Below are 25,661 nucleotides of genomic sequence, written 5' to 3'. Positions count from 1 at the left end.
AGTAGATGTTATCCCAGTTTGGCTGCAAAAATGCAAATACACTTTAAAAAACCAAGCTGTCATTCTTGCAGTTGTCCAGAAGTGGCGTAAAAACAGCTGATAAAAACTGGTTCTTTTTCCACCGTACACAGCAGGTACATAAGATGTTCCTGGTATTTTCTCTCCATTTAATGCAGATTAGTATATACACTATATTGTCAAAAGTATTGGGACGCCTGCCTTTACACGCACATGAACTTTAATGACATCCAAGTCTTAGTCCGTAGGGTTCAATATTGAGTTGGCCCTTTGCATTTATAACAGTTTCAACTCTTCTGGGAAGGCCGTCCACAAGGTTTAGGAGTGTGTCTATGGGAATGTTTGACCATTCTTCCAGAAGTACATTTGTGAGGTCAGGCATTAATGTTGGAAGAAAAAACCTGTCTTGCATTCTTCGCTCTAATTCAGCCAAAATGTGTTCTATCAGGTTGAGGGCAGGACTCTGTGCAGGCCAGTTAAGTTCCTTCTCTTCAGACTCGCTCATCCATGTCTTTATGGACCTTGCTTTGTCATGTTGGATAGGAAGTTGGGAGCATGACATTTTCTAAAATATCTTGGTATGCTGACGCCTTAAGAGTTCCCTTCACTGGAACTAAGGGGCCAAGTTCAACCCCTGAAAAACAACCCCACACCATAACCCCCCCTCCACCAAAAGATTTGGACCAGTGCACAAAGCAAGGTCCATAAAGACATGGATGAGCGAGTTTGGGGTGCAGAAGCTTGAATGGCCTTCATAGAGTCCTGACCTCAATAGAACACCTTTGGGATGAATAAGCCAGGCCTTCTCATCCAACATCAGTGCCTGACCTCACAAATGCACTTCTGGAAGAGTGGTCAAACATTCCCATAGACACACTCCTAAACATTGTGGACAGCCTTCCCAGAAGAGGTAAAGGGTGGGCCAACTCAATATTGAACCCTACGGACTAAGACTGGGATGCCATTAAAGTTCATGTGCGTGTAAAAGCAGGTGTCCCAATACTTATGGCAATATAGTGTAAATGATGTATGTTCTGATATGCAGAATGCTCCTGATTTCTGTGACTGCTCTCTTCCCAGCATGCTGTCACCTCCTCCCTGTCTGTCACTGTCTCTGCGCTCATTACTTGTCTAACTCATCCCATCTGTCTGCTGTTTCTCTCACACAGTGCTTCTTTCTCTGGCCGGCCATAGCCCGCAACCCATGTCGCTTGGTACAGTATTTTGTTCCATATATTATCTCTATCTGCAGGGGGGCAAATCGCTCTTCCATAGCCGTTGTGGAACCACATGTCCTAGTTTGTCCATTGCTGAGCCATGTGGATCCACAACACCTTCATACAGGCTGTGCAGGTCATATATGTCAAATTGTTTGTATTCTTGTTATAAAATGTTCACTTTTTAACATTTTTATTACCCAAGGAGAATTCCTATTTACCCCTGTCTGGTTGTTTTGCAATACACAGCTCACATGCAGACGTACAGCTTCATATATTTTAGACCTGAAGGAGGAAATGAGGCCTTTTTGCTCCCGAGTTCCAGACAACATATTAGCAATCCACACAATGCAATTCCAGTGATTGTGGGACCATCCTCATGGTGTCCATGCAGGCTTCAGTCTAGCTGGAGACTTCTAGGCAGATTCATAGCGAGTTACGCCGGCGTATCAGTAGATACGCCGTCGTAACTCTGAATCTAGATACGCTTAAATTAGGCTAAGATACGAGCGGCGTAAGTCTCCTACGCCGTCGTATCTTAAAGTGTAATTTTTAGGCTGGCTGCTAGGTGGCGCTTCCGTTGAGTTCGGCGTAGAATATGTAAATGACTAGATACGCCGATTCACGAACGTACGTGCGCCTGTCGCAGTAAAGATACGCCGTTTCCGTAAGAGATACGCTGCGTAAAGATAAAGCTGCCCCTAGGAGGCGTAGCCAATGTTAAGTATGGCCATCGTTCCCGCGTCGAAATTTGAAAATTTTACGTTGTTTGCGTAAGTTGTCCGTGAATGGGGCTGGACGTAATTTACGTTCACGTCGAAACCAATACGTCCTTGCGGCGTACTTTGGAGCAATGCACACTGCGATATGTACACGGACGTCGGGTCACGAGTAATTAACATAAAACACCCCCCATCCTCATTTGAATTAGGCGCGCTTACGCCGGCCACATTTACGCTACGCCGCCGTAAGTTAGGAGGCAAGTACTTTGTGAATACAGTACTTGCCTCTCTGACGTAAATACGATACACTACGCCGCCTTAAAGTTGCGGCGGCATCTATGAATCTAGGTATTAACCTCCCTGGCGGTATGATTCTTTCAGAAAAAACATGCTGAAAGCGGTACCATTATTTGCAAGGAAATTTGGCGTTTTATATTGTAGGTCTGTCATTTTTAGAAATAACTCACTTAAATCTGACCAAACAAGCTTCTAATAGGCATCCCGGGTATGACATTTTTTTAAAAACAAAATTATAAATTATAATATAATAAATAATTATAAATAATTATAACAAATAATAATATAATTATAATAAAAATTATTCAATAATGTAATCAAATCAAAATCACTGAAATTTGCTCAGTTGCAGAATTGTTGCTGTCATTATTTTTTTTTTTTTATGACGAATTTCCCCACAAATCGCTATCGCACAATTCTGCAAGTGATTATAATTTATTATCGCTGTTTTTTTGCTGATCTAAAACTATTTTTGACATAAAGGGACAGTTTTGGTTGCTATGGACAATCTACAGTTTGCAGGGAGAAAGAAACGTTTTTATTATATAAAAGTACATGTAGGGCACTGGGCAGACCACTAGGGACAAGGGGGGTGTGTTTTTTTTACATACAGTACTGTAATCTATAAGATTACAGTATACTGTATGTAAGGTGTGTGACGGTATCGGTATGATATCCCCGTCAACGTTCCCTTCTTCCCATAACGAAAATCACCCCAATATTCCACGAGGAGGGATATCCCTGGAATCGCCCAGAAAGCCACACATGAGACCAGCTTACTGCTTGAACAACACAGACTTTAATGGTTTTTCTTCTCAGCTTTTTATACAGTCCAAGACATTGAAGCAACAATGAAATCTCCACCCAACCCAATCACACACTAAGGCTAATTACTAAAACATTCCAGACAGGTCGGCACCGACCGACAATTATCATGTCTAATCACTGCACATTCCTTACACAACAAACCACCTTCACACACTTGAGTTTCCTAAGCAGACGTTTCGTCTGCTTCCAGTTTGACACCTATTAACACCTCTGAGAATCACTAGGTTGTAGACAGGGTTATCACACAATTAAAGGCCTTTCAAAAGCTAGCCTTATTTAACATATGAACAGTCCTTACAGAGAGAGATGAATCACACATAAAACACCTGTTACCTGTAACCAACAGCATTAAGTTAGCAGGGAGAGCATTAGACTGAAGCATATAGGCAATTGCATCACAATGGCCCCCCCTTTTCTCCCTGCTCCGGCAAACCCGGTTGGACCTTCCCTGGTCCAGTAGGGTTGACGGGTTCAGAGCTTTTAGTCCGAGGTTAACTCCGTTTGGCGTGACTGACCTCCCTTGGCAACTGCTTCAGACTCAGGTATGCCACCGGGTCTTCAGATCACACGTCGGTCAGTCCCCAAGTCTTTGTGCGATCTGCAAAGTCACCAGAAGTCAGTGTGAAGATGGCGAATGGGTCTGTGCGCCGCCATCTAGGTGTCCCGCTATGGGAGGGGCAGGTTATGGCTCTGAAGTGACAATCACAGGAGATTCATAAAAAGAAAAAGTTATATTTGTTGAAGTGCTGTAGCACTGGTGCTCAGAGTCCGGGGGGGGGGGGGAGAGAGGGGACTCAGAGCCCCATAAGGTCAGCCACCCCCTGCTCCCTCCGCAGCCGCCGGTTCTCCTCTTTGAGCTTTTCCAGCTCCATCTCCAGTTCATGGAGCCTGGGGGGGTCAGCCCGCTGTGACCTCAGGTGGTTGTTCTCCTCCTCCATGCGGCTTATGCACTCCTCCAGCTCTATGTACTCACGGATCAGATCCTGCTTGCTCATGTCCTGCAGGCTTTCAACGTGGTCCTTCATCATCAGGAACTGGGTGGTGGTGTAAGGGGCCACCGGTGGGCCCTTGGCGAACATCTCGGCCCGCATCTGGGGCGCCCGCTGCGATTCCATCTCCTCCAGTCGCTTCTTCTCCTCCCAGGTCCGCTGGTTATATGACTTCCAGGACCTCTTCTTCTTGGAGGGTAGCTGGCGGTGCCTCTTTCTGCCCAGCTCCCTCCAAGGCCCCTCCGGCTCATGGCTGTCGCCCATGACCAGCTGACAATGGTGTTCCCTGTTGTCCGTAATAACAGATTGTACCATGAGGGCTTCGTAAGGGGTGCCCAATGGTTCTTCCTGACCCAGCTCCTTTGGATCCCAAGCCGAGTCTACACAATGGGCTGCTGCTGGTGGGCGGTACCCAGGTTGAGACCAATTTGACCTGGTGTTGTCATTCATGGGGCAATTCTGCTTGAAGTGACCCAGCTGTTTGCACCGGAAGCAGCGTTGTTCGTTGCCCTCCTGGCGATGATAGCGAGGGCTAGATGTCACCGGTCTGTTAGGAGGTTGGTATCTAGCGGCTGGTGGGTGTGAGGGCACCGTTTGTGGTGGAGGTTGTTCCTGTGGTGTGACCTGGTTCGTCTTGCGAGTATCTGCATATTCATCCGCCAACTTCGCGGCCTCTGGTAGAGTCATGGGCCTGCGATCTCTCACCCAATTCTTGACGTCCGTCTGGATGTGATTGTAAAATTGCTCCAGGAGCATTAGTTGCAAAAGGTCCTCTGCGGTGGTGGCCTGGCTGCTGTTAGCCCAGTTAGAGGCCGACCGGGACAATTGGCATGCCCATTCCGCATAAGAGTCTTTCGTGGTTTTGCGTGAGTCCCTGAACTTCTGTCGGTGGGACTCTGGGGTTACTGCATAACGAGCCAGGAGCACTTCTTTAACCCGGGCGTAGCTATGAATATCCTGATCTGGCACGGTCCGGAAAGCATCAGAAGCTTTGCCTGACAGTTTGCCTGACAATATTGCAACCCAGTCTCTTCTAGCTATTCGGTGCAGGTTACATTGTCGCTCAAAATCCGCCAGGAAGTTATCAATCTCACAGTCCTTTTCATCAAAAGCTTTAAAAGCGCTAAACGGAATCTTCCTTGCGTCTGCTGTGCTGTACTCACTGTTCGTAGAAGGTGCGGCTGCTTGTTGGACTGCTGCCAGTTTTAACTGTAGCTCTGCGTCCCTTATTTGTTTATCCTTCTGTAGTTCTGCGTCTCTTATTTCTTTATCCTCCTGTAGCTCTGCGTCTCTTATTTCTTTAGCCTTCTGTAGCTCTGCGTTTACTAACATGTCCATCACTTTCAGTACCACATCTGGCGTTGGGTTCGGGCCGAACCACGCTAGCTTCTCTCTCATTAGCTTGTTGGCTGGCGATTCCTCCTCCTGAATCACTGGTGTCTCCATCTCTTGTACTGCTGGCGTTGCTGCAATCCCGTCCTCCTGGTCTAGCTCCATTGATTCTGCTATGATGACCCGCTTGGTTTTGTTGCTAGCAATCCTTCCACGAACTTCCAGTAGTTCTTCCAGTGTCTGCTTGGAATCCGGGTGTAAAGGGGAATAGAAGGGAAGATCCCGCTGCTACCAACCAATTGTGACGGTATCGGTATGATATCCCCGTCAACGTTCCCTTCTTCCCATAACGAAAATCACCCCAATATTCCACGAGGAGGGATATCCCTGGAATCGCCCAGAAAGCCACACATGAGACCAGCTTACTGCTTGAACAACACAGACTTTAATGGTTTTTCTTCTCAGCTTTTTATACAGTCCAAGACATTGAAGCAACAATGAAATCTCCACCCAACCCAATCACACACTAAGGCTAATTACTAAAACATTCCAGACAGGTCGGCACCGACCGACAATTATCATGTCTAATCACTGCACATTCCTTACACAACAAACCACCTTCACACACTTGAGTTTCCTAAGCAGACGTTTCGTCTGCTTCCAGTTTGACACCTATTAACACCTCTGAGAATCACTAGGTTGTAGACAGGGTTATCACACAATTAAAGGCCTTTCAAAAGCTAGCCTTATTTAACATATGAACAGTCCTTACAGAGAGAGATGAATCACACATAAAACACCTGTTACCTGTAACCAACAGCATTAAGTTAGCAGGGAGAGCATTAGACTGAAGCATATAGGCAATTGCATCACAAGGTGTTTATTTACTTTTTTGAATTTGGCGCCGTTCTCCGTCCCCGTGCGTCGTAACGTCGCAGGGAACGGAGATCGGCGTCACACGGAGGCACTGTGTGAATCGAGCGAGGTCCTGCTCGCTTACACAGCGCGGTGGCATCGCTGGATCCAGGGACAAGGTAAGTAAAACTCCCTGTACATCCAGCGAGGCGAGCCCGAGTCTGACTCGGGGTTACCGATCCTAACCCAAAAATCTAACCCCGAGTCAGACTCGGGAACACCGCCCAGGAGGTTAAGGTAGATTTGCTGAAGTAGTTGCTCCAGAGCTTAGTAAATGAGCAGAAGCTCTGCTGACCCCCGTCATCCAATCATGTGCATTTATTTTTATTTTTTTCCTTGTACTTGATTGGGTAATCTTTGCAAAGTAAAGCTTCGCCTCATTTACTAAGCTCAGGAGCAACTGCACTTTGTAAAGTGCATAGTCTATTTGCCTCTACCGTGTTTTTCCGAAAATAAGACCTACCCCGAAAATAAGACCTAGCGTTATTTTCCAGGAGGGCTGAAATATAAGCCCTACCCCGAAAATAAGCCCTAGTTTAAAATGCTTGTAAAATCCTATAATCCACTCTATTACAGTAGTATATAATGTACAATGGGTGCGTTTCTGTAATTTAATTGCAGGGAAGAGAGCTCCGGCGGATCACAGAAGCGCAGAGCGGCGCAATATTGAAGGTATTTGGAACAATTAGATTACAGAAACACACACATTGTACATTATATAATACTGTAATAGTGGGTTATAGGATTTTACAAGCATTTTAACTCGGTTCACACTGGGGATTCCTGTCAGGCAGGAAGGGAGAGGGGGAGAGAGAAGACAAAACATTACATGGTAAGACCTAACCCGAAAATAAGCCCTACTGGGTCTTTTGTTGCCAAAATTAATATAAGACCCGGGCTTATTTTCGGGGAAACACGGTAGTAAATCAACCCCTTAATGTCAACTATGTTTAAAAACAATTGAAGAATGTCTGGAGTTAATTAATTTATTTATTATTGAATTGGGGTTACACGACACGTTAAGAAACATAGGAATAAATGCTACATAAAAAGTTCCATCCTTTACACAGGGTGCCCTTACATTGGTGGTTAGTAGGAGAGGTGTGTCGTAACATTGGTGGTCAGTGAGTGAAAGACACCCATACAGTATGGTCAGTGAGAGAGATTCCCCCTTCTATGGTCAGTGAGAGTGAGAATGCCATTTATGACTCCTTATGTTCCGTGAGAAGAATGCTGCTGACATTGGTGGGCGGTGACAAGAATATTTATGACCTTGTTGTTCAGTAGAAGAATGCCCCTTACTTTTGTGGTCAATAGGAAGAATATCCTTTACGTTGATGGTTAGTAGTAGAGGTGAGTCCTTACATTGGTGGTCAGTAGTAGAGGTGAGTCCTTACATTGGTGGTTAGTAGTAGAGATGAGTCCTTACATTGGTGGTTAGTAGTAGAGATGAGTCCTTACGAGAGGGTGCGGAAAGGGGTCACATCCTCACTGTCCCAGCGGGTGGCCGTTATAGAAATGTCTTTGTTTACGAATAATTCAAAGAGAAGAAGGAAAAGGGAAAAAAAAAAAAAAAAGGGCTTTTTGGTTACAACTTGAAGAATACGAAAAAGCCAGTTTGTTTTGTTCCGGCGCTAGGCTATTTAAAAAAAAAAAAAAAAAAGGAAGCAAATAATATATACCACACATGATGCAAACCACAAACCGAGACGTAAGAAGCATCAAATCATGAGCTGGTCTCTAGAATTTGGTAAAAGCTGAGGTGGTAAAAAAAAAAAAAAAAGAGATGAGTCCTTACATTGATGGTTAGTAGTAGAGGTGAGTCCTTAGATTGATGGTTAGTAGTAGAGGTGTGTCCTTACATTGGTGGTTAGTAGTAGAGATGAGTCCTTACATTAGGGGTGTTGAATATAATCGATGCATCGATGCATCGCGATTCGGGGCCCCCCGATTCTGCATCGATGCATGTGACCCCAATAATCGATGTCGGGTGACGTCATCCCGACTTGCCACGCCCCTCCCGGGAGATCGCTCCGAGCAGGTCTTTTAAAATGTTTTATTTGTAATAAATGCGGTTTGTAATCCATTGTTTGGCAATCGCTGTGTGTGCTTTTTTTAAATTTATGTAGATTCATACCTCGTAGCTCCGTGTGTAGTAACTGTACATGCGATCATGTGACTCCATGGTCCGGCCCGCCTCTCTCTTCCTCTGTCCTCTCACATCCCTCGTCTCAAAGTCTCTTCTGATGTCAGCCCCGCCCGCCTCTCTTGTGATCTGTTACTTTAGCTATAGACAATGGGCGGGGCTGAGAACGGACATCAGGAGAGAGAGGCAAGTCTGAACATGGAGTCAAATGAGGGGAAAGTAATATACACACGGAGACATGAGGTATGATTCTGCATATGTTGTAAAAAGCATATTACAGCCCTGGCTATAACAGCATTTATTATCACAGATATTTTATCAGCAGTCTGACTCTTACACGTGCTCTGCATGTGCTGACATTTCTCTGACTCTCTGCACATTCCACTGTGTTAACTCCTAGTGTGCTGGAATGTGCAAAGAGTCAGAGAAATTTCAGCAGACAGTGCAGTGCAGTGAAACTCACAGGGCTTTGTCAATTGTGAAATCTAATCCCTGAGTCCTGCCCCCCCCCCCCCCCCCCAGCAGCCATGTGTGTATTCCTGTGCACTTTTTAAAGGGGAGTTTCACCCTATTTACACCCTTTAAAAATGCACAGATGACAATGAACCCTCAATAAAAAATATCAGCAATGACTTTAGAAATGTGTCAATTGTAATAGAAAATAAATAACACGGTAGTCCTCGCTGTACTGATATTTTCATTGAGGGTTCATTGTCATCTGTGCATTTTTAAAGGGCGTATTGATGACAATGTCAGCACATAAAAACACACTGAAAATGCACAGGCAAAATCATGTATTTTCCTCATTGTTCCCTCCAATCATCCTCTGTGCGCAGAACAGCATGTAAGTACAGAGGAGGAGGGGGTGCTGTTATCCGGGGACACAGGGAGGGTACGGGCATGTAGTGGAATCTGATGTGTCACCTGTGATAAGTTATTGTCACTGCAGGGACTGGGCTGTATGGAGGAGAAATATAGACCATCTCCTGTAGCATGTCTGCAGTCTCTGACCATCTCCTGTATCATGTCTGCAGTCTCTGACCATCTCCTGTAGCATGTCTGCAGTCTCTGATCATCTCCTGTAGCATGTCTGCAGTCTCTGATCATCTCCTGTACTATGTCTGCAGTCTCTGATCATCTACTGTACTATGTCTGCAGTCTCTGATCATCTCCTGTACCATGTCTGCAGTCTCTGATCATCTCCTGTAGCATGTCTGCAGTCTCTGATCATCTCCTGTACTATATCTGCAGTCTCTGATCATCTTCTGTACTATATCTGCAGTCTCTGATCATCTCCTGTACTATGTCTGCAGTCTCTGATCATCTCCTGTACTATGTCTGCAGTCTCTGATCATCTCCTGTACTATGTCTGCAGTCTCTGATCATCTCCCTGTACTATGTCTGCAGTCTCTGATCATCTACTGTACTATGTCTGCAGTCTCTGATCATCTACTGTACTATGTCTGCAGTCTCTGATCATCTCCTGTAGCATGTCTGCAGTCTCTGATCATCTCCTGTACTATATCTGCAGTCTCTGATCATCTCCTGTACTATATCTGCAGTCTCTGATCATCTCCCTGTACTATGTCTGCAGTCTCTGATCATCTCCTGTAGCATGTCTGCAGTCTCTGATCATCTCCTTTAGTATTTTGGGGGGAGAGCCATGCGCACTTGCGCTGCAATCGTGATGCATCGTGATGCATCGCCGAATCGAATCGAATCGAATCGTGGACTTGATAATCGTAATCGCATCGAATCGTGAGACCGGTGAAGATGCGCAGCCCTACCTTACATTGATGGTTAGTAGTAGAGGTGTGTCCTTACATTGGTGGTTAGTAGTAGAGGTGAGTCCTTATATTGGTGGTTAGTAGTAGAGGTGAGGCATTATATTGGTGGTTAGTAGTAGAGGTGAGTCCTTACATTGGTGGTAAGTAGTAGAGATGAGTCCTTACATTGATGGTTAGTAGTAGAGGTGTGTCCCTACATTGGTGGTTAGTAGTAGAGGTGAGTCCTTACATTGGTGGTTAGTAGTAAAGGTGAGTCATTACATTGGTGGTTAGTAGTAGAGGTGAGTCCTTACATTGGTGTTTAGTAGTAGAGGTGAGTCCTTACATTGGTGGTTAGTAGTAGAGGAGAGTCCTTACATTGGTGGTTAGTAGTAAAGGTGAGTGATTACATTGGTGGTTAGTAGTAGAGGTGAGTCCTTACATTGATGGTTAGTAGTAGAGGTGAGTCCTTACATTGATGGTTAGTAGTAGAGGTGAGTCCTTACATTGATGGTTAGTAGTAGAGGTGAGTCCTTACATTGATGGTTAGTAGTAGAGGAGAGTCCTTACATTGGTGGTTAGTAGTAGAGGAAAGTCCTTAGATTGATGGTTAGTAGTAGAGGTGAGTCCTTGCATTGGTGGTTAGTAGTAGAGGTGAGTCCTTACATTGGTGGTTAGTAGTAGAGGTGTGTCCTTAAATTGGTGGTCAATGGGTGAAAGGCACCCCTACATTATGGCCAGTAAGAGAGATCCCCCCTGCTTTTATGGTCAGTGAGAGTTATGCCGCGTACACACGATCGGAATTTCCAATGGAAAAAGTCAGACGGACTTTATCCATAGGAAATTCCATCCCTGTCAGCGCTGCCACTTCACTGCCCCCAAGGCACTTAGTAGTCCCGTCCTGATGGCGTGACGTCACTCATGGCCGGAGGTGAGATAGGAGTTAGCTTGGAGAGGGGCACAGTTTCAGTGCTTGCCATAGGCGCCATTTTCACTAGATAAGCCTCTGATTGGGGGTCCCTTGCGATTCAATACCTCTACTACTTGTAATATGTGACAATTTAGAGGCTTCCCAATCTAAAAAGTTGTTTGTATTCTATACGGCCTTTTATGCTAGAAAGTCGATCTTACTTCAATAGAAAGAGGGCAAACTCTCCGACTGTACATCAATGGAAAACTTTGGATAATGCAGCTCTGCCACTATATAAACTAACATATCAGGGACACAATTCGGATGAATTCCATTGGAGTTTAAATTTAGAACATGTTCTATTTTACTCCGATGGAATTCCGTCGGAATTCCGATGTGCTTTTGGCTGGGCAAAAGCCTGATCGTGTGTACGCGGCATTAGAATGTGAATTATGGTCAGTGAGAAGAATGCTTTTTATATTGGTGTTGTAGAAAGAATGTCCCTTACATTGGGGTTCAGTGGAAAGAATACACCTTACATTGGTGGTCAGTGGGGAGAATACCCTTTACATTGGTGGTCAGTGGGAAGAGGACCGTTTATATTCATGGTCAATGGGAAAATTGCCTTTACATTGGTGGCCAGTGGAAAGAATACCTTTTATATTGGTGGTCATTCAAAAGAATAGCTTTTACAGTGGTGGTCAGTGGAAAGATTGCCCTTTACCTTGGTGGTCAATGGGAAGAATGCCCCTTTACCTTGGTGGTCAATGGAAAGAATGCCCCTTTCATTGGTGGCCATTAAAAGAATACTCTTTACACCGGGGGTCAGTGGGAAGAATGACATCCTACTAAACAGATAAAAAGATCATTGGTGTCAAACTACTGGCTCTGGACAATGGCGTTAGCAGTTGAACTTTGCAGGCCCCATCAGGTTGAAGGTTAATCTCTCTACCAACTTCTAGAGCAGTGGTTCTCAACCTGGGGGTCGGGACCCCCTCGGGGATCAAATGATGATTTGCCAGGGGTCACCAAATCCTGGGCTGTTCCTGAAGCCTGTGCCTCTCTTTTGCAGCCAGCAAAAGAGCCCATGGCCGCCCACTCAGCCTCTTTTGCAGCCATCCATTCAGTTCACGACATGGCTGGGGGGGCAGAGACTCTAGATCAGCTGACTGGTGTGAGGAATGTGAAGTGGGAGCGGCTGGAGGAGACCCTATCTCCTGATTTTGGTAGAGGTGTCACTGCTATGAGACACCACAAAGTCAGAGACATAGTGAGTAACACTACCTGTGATTATAGTTCCCATTAAAAGTCCCCACTACAGTTCTCAGACCGGCAAATTACCTTGATCAAGAGCACCTGTGTTGGCTGATCAGAACTCTCCCCCAGCACTGCCACTCATCCCAACTCTCCCACCAGCACTGCTACTCATCCCAACTCTCCCACCAGCACTGCTACTCATCCCAACTCTCCCACCAGCACTGCTACTCATCCCAACTCTCCCACCAGCACTGCTACTCATCCCAACTCTCCCACCAGCACTGCTACTCATCCCAACTCTCCCACCAGCACTGCTACTCATCCCAACTCTCCCACCAGCACTGCTGCTCATCCCAACTCTCCCACCAGCACTGCTGCTCATCCCAACTCTCCCATCAGCACTGTCACTCATCCCAACTCCCCACCCCCAAGGAGTAAGGGAAGGAATACAAATAGAGAATACGTGGAAAGGAAAGGAAAAAAGAGGGGGAACAAATAAAAAGGGAGAGAAAGATTAAGAGAAAGAGCAAGAAAGATGGCTAGATTGAGGTGTAGGGGAAAACAAATAAAAAATAGGATAGAGATAAAAGGGAAAGAAACGAGAAAATGTACCATAAGGGGTTTTAATACTTCACAAATGTAAGGGTTAGGGGCGCTTGGGTGCTGACAACCCAAGCTATGAAATTTTTTACTGTTAGGGGTACCCACAACTTGGGAAATTTTATCAAGGGGTCACGTCGCTAGAAGGTTGAGAACCACTGCTCTAGAGGAACACTGGGGTTCCATGGAACCCGGGCTGAGCATTGCTGAGCTTCATTAGAACATCTCTTGGCTTTACATTTCTCTCTTGAAGTCATCCTGTCCTGGTTCATGCATTTGTCTGCTGAGAACTGTAAATGGGAATGATGTGTTCAGAAGATGTCTATAATAAAGGAATAAATGAAATAATATATAGTAATTCTCTCTCTAAGTTAGTTCTGCTGTGAAATATTGTAAAAAAAATACCTTTTTACATTAATTTCTGAGGCTGTGGAATTCAGAGACACGTTTAGGGTCATATGTCAACCTGGGGGCTGCAATTTGGACTTTTACTAGCCAGAAAGAAATATATATTTTTTTTATCATATTATGAACTGGACTGTAATGCGGTTCCCTTGGGTTTGTATTTGCAGAATGTCACAATGAGCGACGAGTTCAGCGCCAGCAGCACCAGTTCCGCGGACCTGAGTGGTCTTGTGGCTGAACCAAAGTTGGCAGAGCGATCCCATTCTCTAGCGCTGTCATCTGATGAGGTATGTGGTCACCATTTTCTATAACATTATTGCATGTATTATTACAATATAAATGTGCTGCTTCATTGCATACTAGAAATGTTATATAAGGTCCGTCTAGCTCTACCCATTGGATACACAGGAGGAAAAAAAAACAAAGATCTAGTGAGACTGATACGTATTTATTTTTACATTTACATTTCAAATACATTTTTTTCCTCTACCGATCCAGGACAATTTTCCCAGTTTTAATTAGTAGCCTGAATTAAACATTTTGAGATCAGTCATCATTGTGGATCATTAACACAGTGGCAGAATAGGGCTAGGACATGTTTGGATATAATCCATGTGTATCTTGTACAATAAGTGCCCTAGGAGGTAGGGTGACCAGACATCCCGGGTATCTGGGGACAGTCCCCGGATTGAGGACACTGTCCCCGGACCAAGTCTGTCCCCGGATTGGATTTGAACAGGGGTTGGGGCAATTTCAAAGACAGTCGGTGCAGAATTAATAAAAAAAAACTGAATTACACCCACCCGCTCCACCGCTCCTACTAGCTTAGGGGGGTCTATTTTTTCCATTATTTGTGCCCCTTTCTGATGATCATGTGCTGGTCAGAGTGGAGGGAATATTTCTTCAGTTTCGGGTGCATGCCCATCCAGCTCCGCTCTCACGTTCTTCTGCCTTGGCTCAAGTCCCGGCCACCTGTCTGCCTGCTTATCTCCTTGCCTTCCCTGGCCGAGTGATCTTCCTCCGCTCCCCACCTAGTAGTAGCCAGGGCTCGGAGAGTAAGACTTGACAGGCTGTGAGGTGGGCGGCGGCGGTGGCGACGAGCAGAGAGTCGCTGATTGCCACCATTATTAGTAAAAAAAATATGTCCCCGGATTTCATTTTAAAAATCTGGTCACCTTAGCTCTAGTGGCCTGGGGGCCATCAGCGGGATACAAGGGGCAGGGCTGCAAATAGGGTTGTAGAGCCGGCTCTCCTGTACCAGTATCAGAAGGGGACATGTGGGCAGACTGGGGACTCTTTAGATACTTTTGGGCACAAACACAGCTCCCAGAGATTAAATTAAAGTTCCCTGGGCCCAATCAGTTCAGCAGTAGGTGCTGGGGACAGAGAGGGGACTGTTAAATTATTGTTCTGGCCTCTACCCAATCAAATGTTGTTTAGATACCTCCAACTGCGCCATGCCTTTTATGGCTCGATTTCCCCAACCTATAAAGCTGGAGCTTCATGATGTTGAAGGTCTCCTAAGGTCATGTGATGGGGATAATGCCCTCTCGGCCCTTTATTCTATCTTAGCTGGTTTAGATACCTCTAAAGTCTCCCAACTGCTTTCGGTCTGGGAAACTGACATACCTACACTAGATGATGATGATTGTAAAGAGCCACAACCATACATTCCGCTGCACGGGAAAGATTCATCCAACTTAAAGCGGATCTCCGCCGAAAAAAAAAATATTAAAAGCCAGCAGCTACAAATACTGCAGCTGCTGACTTTTAATATCAGCACACTTACCTGTCCTGGAGTCCAGCGTCGTCTGCAGCAGAGGACGAGCGATCGCTCGTCACTCTGCTGCCCCCACCGCCATCCTCGGTGAGGGAACCAGGAAGTGAAGCACTCTGGCTTCACTGCCCGGTTCCCTACGGCGTATGCGCGAGTCGCGCTGCGCCGTGCTGACTGTTTACCGCTGTGTTCTGAGAGCCGAGTGTTCCCAGCACACAACAGGGGGGACGGGAGGTGACGCAGACTGTGTGGCCGGAAGTGGGTGCAAATACCTGTCTTTAGACAGGTATCTGCACCCCCCTCCCCCTGAAAGGTGTCAAATGTGACACTGGAGGGGGGAGGGTTCCGATGAGCGGAAGTTCCACTTTAGGGTGGAGCTCCGCTTTAAATTTCTACATTGGGCCTATTGCTCTCCTGTTCGCTTGTCGAGAATTTAAACCTCTAGAGAGGTGGTCGGCCCCAAATGTAGTACTGATACTGGTACTATTTTCCATATGGTTTGGTTGTGCTATAGGAATTCTGGGGTGGAGTGGTGAAGTTTATTAATGTAATTGGTAAATTGGGGATCCCTTGCGATTCAATACCTCTACTACCTGTAATATGTTACAATTTAGAGGCTTCCCAATCTAAAAAGTTGTTTGTATTCTATACGGCCTTTTATGCTAGAAAGTCGATTTTACTTCAATAGAAAGAGGGCAAACTCTCCGACTGTACATCAATGGAAAACTTTAGTGAATGCGGCTCTGCCACTATATAAACTAACATATCAGGGACACAAAGTGAAGACATTTTTGTATCAGCCAGAGGTGTGGGGAGCAAGGCACCATATCCCATGGACTCAAGAATACACATAACAAAGGAATACTGATTTCTAAGGTGCCAGACAAAAATACTGTGCTACATCATATTTTTAAAATTCATAACAAATTTTATTGAATACAATAAAAAGGTACTTTGTTAAAAGATTTTTTTCCAAACAAAGATCATGTGCGATCCAAGTACGCAGTAAAGCAATAATTGCTCAACATGTTTCACCAGAAAATTACTTCTTCAGGAGGGCTCTTGAAGAAGCAATTTTAGGGCTTCTTATATCTGTACTGTATACTTGGATCGCACATGATCTTTGTTTGGAAAAAAATATTTTAACAAAGTACCTTTTTAATGTATTCAATACAATTTGTTATGAATTTAAAAAATATGATGTAGTACAGTATTTTTCATGTGTAACATATCAGGGACGTAACTGAAAAAAATTTAACACAATTTGGGCAGAGTGAGTCAAGGCGAGGCAGTTGTCACTGTAGTAGGGATGGGACCTCTTTAGACCAGGGCTTTTTTTTCTCAGACAATAGGTGCAGGAACTCCCCCTTTCTGGGTCACCCCTTTTCTCCGCCCCCTACCATCCCTTGGTTCCATCCCCCTACCCATCTCCAATTTTAAAGACGGTCCTGATGGTACAGCAAAAAAACAAGACTTTTACTCCAATCCAAAGGGGTAAAGGCTAAAGCCTCGTACACATGATCTGATTGTTGGCCAACCGAGCATCAGATTTTTGTCTTCAGGGTGTATGCCAGGAACTTGTCTTGCATACTAACGGTACACACTTGTCGGCCAACAAACACGAACGTAGTGACGTACTACGAGGAATTTCAGCCCTTGAGCGCCAACATTTGGGCCCCTTCTGCTAATTTCATGTTTGGTGAGCATTGATTCCGAGCATGCGTGTTTGTACTTTCAACTTTTGTGTGACGGACTTGTGTACTGACAATACGAAAATTAGACAACAGACCATTGTCTGCCGAAGATTTAGTAGCCTGTCATCCAACATTTGTTGGCCGAAAGTTGGACAACAATTGTCAGAAATGGCGTATGACCGTATGTCCTCTTCATCAGGGCCTTACATAATAGTTTGAATATTGATTATAAAGTGCAATGTTCCATTATTAGTTGGGTATTAATCTCTGTGGTGGTTGGATATGACAAACTCCAAATAAAGGGTCACTCTCTGCCAAGCCAACTATAGATCATTCCCCAGATCTTAGGGAACATATGGGGGGCCTCTGTTTGGGGGGATTCACCATGGAACAAGATGCATGATTTTGGATTATAATTTATATGGTATCTCAGATATAAGTCCAAATCAGTGGTGGCTGCTCATGCATGGCGCAAGGGTGTCACCCCTCTAATCCATGCGCCTGGCCCCTAACCTACACGTGGAGTGCCGGATGCATGGATTTCAATGTTTTTTTTTTCTTCAAAGCACATGATTAGAGCCTGAGGCTCTAATTGGCTTAAAAAAAGGGAGGGCTCGGGCACAGAGCACTGTGTCCAGAGCCCACCCAGTTACGTGACATTAGCAAATAAATATTTGCTAATGTCTTCCTGTTTCTCCTCCCGGCCAATCATGAAAAGGGTCCCGAGACCTGATTGGCCGGAGGTCCTAAGACCCGAATGGCCGCGAGTTAGTCTTGATTGGCCAGGAGGCAACTGCCAGGACTCCGGAGGAGATGCAGTGGGGAAGCTGCCAAAGCCACGACCTGGATGGGGTAAGTACGTGGCTGGCGGGGGGCATGGCAGGCGATGAGCGAGCGATGTGGTGATCGAGCATTGCTTGCGGTTGTGAAACACTTGCAAAGTGGCTCTATTCACTTCAATGGGTCATGTTTAGTGGGCGCTACACCCGCCAAAAATGACAGAGGGTATCATTCCTGCTGCAGCTGGAAAGCAAAGCATCACAGCCATTGCATGTGTACACCCCTGACCGCTGCCTGTGTAGCTAAAGAGGTTAGAGGTGTGTGTGTGTGGGTGGGGGGTAAAAGTGCAGCTCATCCGTAAAGTTTTCCACCCCCCCACCCAAACCTCATGTGTGAATGAGCTCTCAAGGTCCCACCAGGGGCGGACTGAAAACTCATGTGGCCCCCGGGGCAATAGGAGATTATGGGCCCCCAGGCCCCAATAGATTATGGGGCCACACAGTATACACACGTACAGTATACATACACAATATACACACACAGTATACATATACACAGAATACACATACACACACTGAAAAGGGACTGGAGAGGCAGGGCAGTTATAATTTTAGGATTTTTAAAATAACACAGATTTTTACATACTGTCCCAGGTTTTACTGAGGCTGGCAACCCTGATGGTGCCCCCTAGTGGCATTGGGCCCTCGGGCAATGCCTGAGTGCCGAATGGTCAGTCCGCCTCTGGGTCCCACAGAGAAATGTAACAAACAAAATGCTCTGTATATGACATAACCTAGAAGTCAAGCATAGGTGTGCACAGCTCAGTGCATTAGGATGTGCACCCCAAAGCTTAAACACACGCTACTGATCACTCACTGTGTTCATTTAGAAAAGGAAGGGGTCAGTAAATTACATATTTACCGGCCTCTTTCCCCAATCATCCTAAAACATCCCCCTGTGTGTGCCCGCAGCAGAACTGTGGGGCAAATGGGGGGGAGGGCAGGGCAATAGGGGGATTCTGTGCTGCACAGTGATTAGGGTGTGCCTGGGCACACCTGGCACACCCTGTGCGCGCGCCTATGAAGTCAAGGTTGTCTTATCTTTTTCTCTGATCACCACACAATGCTGAAAGGGCACATTTGCACCTTTCTCAGTAAAATGAATCTGATTAAAAAAAAAGCCCCACAGAGGATGTTTTACTTTGTGAATATCCTCCATATTTTGATTGGCTGATAACAAACAGCCAAGTTGCCTGATTGTTAATTCATGTGCATTTATTTCCTCTTCTTTTTCTTAAATGATAATTTTTTTCACCATTTCTTTGCTGCAAACTATAAAGAGCCTGGATATGATAGATGATGAGGTAAGTCTTTTTTGTTTTTCTTTTTTTTTTGCTCGATGTTTTACTATCTTTTATATCACTTCCAGCATGTATCCCTGTGCTTTGCACGCCCACCTCTCTTGCTGGTGATGGTCTTTGCAGTGTTGCTGGGTGGAATATGGTGTAAGCAGCCCATGTTATACTAGTCCTCCTCACATTGTAACCCCAAAGCATGGAATGACTGCACTGTTGATAAATACTAATACTTTATACTTCTGGTGTTGGCTTGTTGTATGTGATTAATCTTTAAACATTGTTTTTCAGGTTTCAGGTTGGTTATTGTTAGTGCCGGTTCACACAGGGGCAACCCGACTTACAACGCGACTTTGCAAAGCGATTTGGAGGCGACTTCAGCGTGACTTTGAGCAATTTACATTGCGATTTGATGTTGCCTCCAGGACAGGCGACTTTGGCTGTGGCCAATCACAGAATAATCAGCTCTGTGGGAGGGAGGGGTTTGCCTGAGTAAACTATTTTCTTTTCCTGTAAAGTTGCTTCAGTTAAAGCGGAGGTTCACCCTAAAAACATGTATTCAAAGTGGAGGTTCCATCAAAAAAACAATTTTGCTTTAAACTGTAGCTTACACCTAAACAAGAAAAAAAAATAAAACATTTTTTTTTTACTCATTTGGAAATGCCTGTTGCTATGCGGTCCCACGAAATCTGCCTTTGAAACCACCTAGGATTCTGACATCATCTCCCTCTAATGCTCCTGGGAAATGTGTGTCATCATTTCCCAGGATGCAGTGCGCTGTCCAATTATCACCCCATCCAAGACTTCCAGGAAGTAAGTGCTTGTAGGCTTCACAATGCCCACAAGCAAAATGACAACGGTGTAGATATAGTTTTATAAACTGTCTTTTTGAATATCTATGCGGATCTGCAGCGGATTGTAAAATAGTAAGTGACCGGATTTATATTATAAAAATGCAGGATGAAAGGACATACATTTAAAAAATGCTAATTATGGTTGGAACTCCGCTTTAACATTCCATTCAGCATAATTCCAACATTTACACTATGCCATTTAAATTTTTATTTTTGTTGCTGTACATACCGTCTTATTGTTATTTTCCACCCGGCTTCCGGGTTCTCACTCCCGCGGGAGTAGGCGTTCCTATGCAGAGGCTAGATGATTGACGCCTTGTGAAAAACTTCCCCCCCGTGCATAAGGCGCGTCACCAGTTTTCCGAAAGTAGCCGAACAGCTAGTCGGCTCTATACGGCGCCTGCGCCTGCCGTGTAGAGCTGACTGTGCAGGTGCCGTATAGAGCCGGCTACTTTCGGAAAACTGGTGACGCGCCTTATGCGCCGGGGGGAAGTTTTTCACAAGGCGTCAATCATCTAGCCTCTGCAGAGGAACGCCTACTCCCGCGGGAGTGAGAACCCGGAAGCCAGGTGGAAAACAACAATAAGACGGTATGTACAGCAAAAAAAAAAAAAAAAAACGCCATAGTGCAAATGTTGGAATTATGCTGAATGGAATGTAAATACATGTTTTTAGGGTGAACCTCCGCTTTAAGATGGAGTACAAGTTGCCTAGAAGTCGCCTTGAAGTAGTACAGGAACCTTTTCTGAAGTCGGAGCGACCTCAGTAGTGTACATTAAGACGGTTCTCATTCACTTCAATTGAATTTCTCATGGTGCGTGACTTGGGGCGACACAAGTCGGATCACAAGTCGCGGTAGTGTGAACTGGCACTTAGGGTTTTTTAAATACACTGGTTTAACTGATACATCATTTATTAATTTATATTTTGCTCGGTTGTGGTTACATGATCCTTTGTACTCTTTACCATGCCTACTCCTTTCTAGCCACTCACATTGACTTAGCAGGCATTATTTTTATTTTTTTTCGCACCATACATTGTGATTTAAAGTCTCGTATACTGCTTCATCTTCCATTCAAATGTTCCAACATACTGCACCATTTTCCACTCTTATATCCAGCATCAATAGACTCAGGGCCGATCCTAGGGTCACAGGCGCCTGGGTGCAGAAAAATTTCTGGCGCCCCCGCATCGTCATTTTACTAACTCCTCCCCTTTACAAATGTTTCTATGGCAATAACTCAGCCACAGAGATGCTCCCCCACAAAGTCTTCATTAATTTGGAGAGGGGCCTCTGTGATGGACACAGAGAGGGTTCTGTTAGACAGTCTGTTAGATGTTCGGCGCCCCCACCTCTGCAGGCGCCTGGGTGCAATGCACCCTGTGCAACCAGCCTTGGATCTGCCCTGTACAAATGCATTATCAATCCCAGTGCCCACTATACAGCTCCATAATCCACACTTATGTCTAGTATGCAGCTCCACCATCTATCCTAGTGTCCACTCGTAGGCGTGCACACAGGGTGTGCCAGGTGTGCCCAGGCACACCCTAATCACCCTGTGCAGCAAAGATTCCTCCTACTGCCCTAGCCCCCCTAACCCCCGCACCACTGCTGGCTTCCCTCCTCTCCTCTCCCAGCCGATGATGCTTATGAGATGTTTTAGAATGAATGGGGGAAAAGGCCGGTAAATAAGTAGTTTGCTGGCCCCTTCCCTTTCTGAATGAACACAGTGAGCAATCAGTAGTGTGTGTTTGAGCTTTGGGGTGCACACCCAAATGCAATAGGCTGCGCACGCCTATGTGTCCACTATACAGCTCCCTCATCCTCATCTAATGTCCAACATACAGCTCCATTATCCAAACTAATGTCCAGCATACTGTCCCGTGGACGCATACCAGTGCGCATGCTCAGAATCACGTGGAAAATACTCCCTAAGATACGTCGAATCACTGCCTACGACGTGAGCGTAACCTATGCCCAACCATATTCACGTACTACTACGTAAACGACGTAAAATACGACGGCTGATCCCTGGTCCATACCTTTGCATGAGTTGCGCCTCATAGATGGGGAATAACTATACGCCGGACGTAAGCCTTACGTAAACCGCGTATATTAATGCCTATTGCCCGGGGGCCCCATAATCTCCTATTGCCCGGGGGCCCCATGAGTTGTCAGTCCGCCCCTGTTTAGCACACTGCTTCATCATCTTCACTAGTGTCCAACATTCCAGTCTATCATCCATCCTATTATCCAGCATACTTCCATCAACCCTTATGTCCAGCAAAACACTCAGTCATCCACCCTAATGTCCATTGTCAATGTTTGTGGTAATTTAACATATTGTATATATTTTTCTTCTCATGTCTGGCTCAACTCTTGTATTATATCTTGTAAAGCATTATTAAGTAAGTTCAATAAAACGTTCCAGGAAATCAAGAAATCCCAAAGCTTATTGCCAATTCTACCTTACAGATCCTTGATGATGGCCAGTCTCCCAAACACAGCCCCCGTAGTCCTTTTGAGTGGAGCACACAGCAAGTGACTAACTGGCTGATGAGTCTTAACCTAGAACACTGTGTAACTGAATTCACAGCGCACAATATCAATGGAGAACTACTTCTCCAGCTGGACAGCAGCAAGCTCAAGGTAACAATTTTTTGGAATTTTAAGGAATTCACAGATTTTACAACTTGTGGAAAACACTTAAAAATAATACTCAATATACTTAATGCTCAATATAACTCAACAAGATCAAATGTGAATTATTAGTTTTAACTACAATAGAATACCATCAGAAACATAGCAACAATGATTATTATATCTCAGCAATGCTTCATATTACAATGCTGTGAAACATGGCAGCACAATACTAATTATCAGGGCTTTTTTTTCTCAGAGAATAGGTGCAGGAATTCCCTACTTCCAAGTCACCTGTTGTGTCCACCCCCTACCCACCTCCGAGCACTATTCCTTGGTTCCACCTCTACCCACTTCTGAGCACCATTTGTTAGTTCAACCTCCTACCCACCTCTGAGCACCATTCCTTGGTTCCACTCCCTACCCACCTCTGAGCACCATTCCTTGGTTCCACTCCCTACCCACCTCCGAGCACCATTCCTTGGTTCCACCCCTACCCACTTTTGAGCACCATTCGTTGGGTCAACCTCCTACCCACCTCCGAGCACCATTCCTTGGTTCCACCCCCTACCCACCTCCGAGCACCATTCCTTGGTTCCACCCCCTACCCACCTCCAAGCACCATTCCTTGGATCCACCCCCTACCCACTTCTGAGCACCATTTGTTGGTTCAACCTCCTACCCACCTCTGAGCACCATTCCTTGGTTCCACTCCCTACCCACCTCCAAGCACCATTCCTTGGATCCACCCCCTACCCACTTCTGAGCACCATTTGTTAGTTCAACCTCCTACCCACCTCTGAGCACCATTCCTTGGTTCCACTCCCTACCCACCTCCAAGCACCATTCCTTGGTTCTACTCCCTGCCCACCTCTGAGCATCGTTCCTTGGTTCCACCCCCTACCCACCTCTCAGTAATGGATACAGAACCAAGTATTAAATTGTGGTGCTAAGTAATTTGTATATGATAGGAAGTAAAATAGATCCCCTGTAACAATAGACTCTGAACAGCTAACAACAATAGACCCCTCCCTCAACAGTTGATGTCTCCCAGCAACGATTGTCTCCCAGTAGCATAAGAGCCCCCCTTCCTCAGCAACAATAGATCCCCTACCAGCAACAACTGACCTCCCCAGCAACAATAGACCCCCCCTGTAAAAATAGATCCCCTCCAGCAACAATAGACCCTCCAGTACACCCCAGCACCCCTTGCCATTACATACATTCAGAGCTGGGGGTGCCGGAACTGCGTTCCCCCACGTTTCTGCTGAAAAAAAGCCCTGCTAATTATGAACCCATGCAGTGAATTCTTAATTTTGTTTGTGGAATCACAATATAGCATATATGAAATCACAAAGTTTACCATGACCTTATAATATAGCTGTGACATCTCAGTACTCATTATAAAAACACCGTAAAGACTATTAATACTGTTACATCTTATAACTCAGGGGTCTCCAAACTTTACAGATGTAACACCCAGGAGTTTAGGCAGGACGGCTCCTCACAAATTTACTTGCCAGGAGTAGTTATTCTGGTTAATTGTTAGAGATCTATTGATTCCTCCCTAAGTTTGGCCTTGTTGCACTTTTCTCTTCTAGCACTAGGTGGCCTAGATAGTACTAGATATGAGAAGGGCAACCCAAGCTCAGGTTATGGGTATATGGGGTATTCTGAATCGGCTGCAAAGGCTATGAATGTGGTTTTCAGTAGCACATGGAGCTCATTGCCCTGAAGAGATTATCCATCCCAAATCACCTTTCCAGATAGCTTACTCAGTCACAACTCACATGAAAGAAGATCTGGCGATGTTTATTCGTCGTATGATCCGTAGAATGCAAGTTACAACAGGTAAAAGAACGATTCTTCCATGCAGGTAGAAGAAACATACAGGTCACATGAATTACAGCATTAAAATGACTGATACAGAAAAGAGGGGGAGGAGACTGAGCAGCATGGAAACTACGGAAGGCCACAAGAGACAAACTAGATAGACATTAAAGAGACAGTACATAATAAAATAATATCATGTAACATGACACTCCCCGCCTGAAATCTTTAGATTTCAAAGTCTATTACATATATAAAGATAAGTCCAACTTGAACCTGTAGGGGAAGAAACGTTAAAGGTAAAACTGGTGTGTAAACCATAGATACGAGATACCCGCAAACACAAGAAGATATGCAGTAAATGAACAATGAAACATGACGTCCAAAAAACAGATGGCTTGAGTCCTGTAGTCTATCGTTTATAATCGTGGGACTTCAACAGTAGCACAGTCAATAGTGATAGTGATATTCTCCCCGCCATAGCAGGTATAGCCGGTACTCCTGCCTAAGTCACTCACTTGGGAGAAGAAGCACCAATTCCGTGATTGGTCGTGAGAAAGTCAGAGCAGAACCTCCTTTAGTTATCTTAATTTCAACCTTTCGAACCTTTCTGTCATCGCTGGGCATTACGCTTGTTACAAGACCCATAGGCCACTCATTGCGACAGACTTCTCTATCTTTCAGAAGAACAAGGTCTCCTACTTTGAGGTTAGGCTTGGGTGTTTGCCATTTGGAACGGCTTTGAAGGGTATGCAGGTACTCTTTTCTCCAGCGGTGCCAAAACACATTGGCTAGGTGTTGCACCCGTTTCCATTGACGCCTATAGATATCCTTCGGGTCAATCTCGGCAGAAGATATCACGGTAGTTCCAACCTTCTGAGTAAGGAGTGTGGCTGGGGTAAGGATCATTGGAGCATCAGGATCGGAAGATACTGGTACTAGAGGCCTTGCATTAATGATGGCGGATACTTCTGAGAGCAAGGTACTCAAAGTCTCATGAGTCAATAGTGAAGACTTGTGGTCCTGCAACATGGAATCGAGAATTCTTCGAGCGATTCCAATCATTCGCTCCCAGGATCCTCCCATATGCGAAGAATGTGGTGAATTAAACAGCCAAGTACATCCATTGTTTGCTAAGAAATTGTCTAGTTGAAGTTCTTTACAGGCTCCAACGAAGTTGGTACCACAGTCGGATCTTAGCTGTTTGACAGGTCCTCGGATGGAGAAGAATCTTCGTAAAGCGTTGATGAAACAAGACGAATCCATTGACTCGATCACCTCGATATGTACAGCTCGTATGCTGAGACAGGTAAACAACACAGCCCACCT

The 25,661-nt window shown here is 45.2% G+C and overlaps 1 protein-coding gene across 4 annotated transcripts in view; it reads left to right on the top strand.

Annotated features, from left to right (window-relative positions):
* PPP1R9A (protein phosphatase 1 regulatory subunit 9A) overlaps positions 1 to 25,661 on the top strand; it is a 333,162-nt gene that overhangs the window by 292,095 nt on the left and 15,406 nt on the right. For 2 of the 4 annotated variants that reach the window (XM_040352312.1, XM_040352309.1), the window contains 3 exons: positions 13,570 to 13,689; positions 18,993 to 19,016; positions 22,338 to 22,511. In XM_040352312.1, the coding sequence (XP_040208246.1) occupies positions 13,570 to 13,689; positions 18,993 to 19,016; positions 22,338 to 22,511 (318 nt within the window). The remainder of the gene's footprint in view (positions 1 to 13,569; positions 13,690 to 18,992; positions 19,017 to 22,337; positions 22,512 to 25,661) is intronic. The other 2 variants (XM_040352313.1, XM_040352310.1) reach the window with 1 other exon arrangement.

The sequence above is a fragment of the Rana temporaria genome, chromosome 5 (assembly GCF_905171775.1).
Source record: "Rana temporaria chromosome 5, aRanTem1.1, whole genome shotgun sequence".
Taxonomy (NCBI): Eukaryota; Metazoa; Chordata; class Amphibia; order Anura; family Ranidae; genus Rana; species Rana temporaria.
The sequence above is the reverse complement of the archived record's forward strand: the minus strand, read 5'-3'. Positions and strand labels throughout refer to the sequence as shown.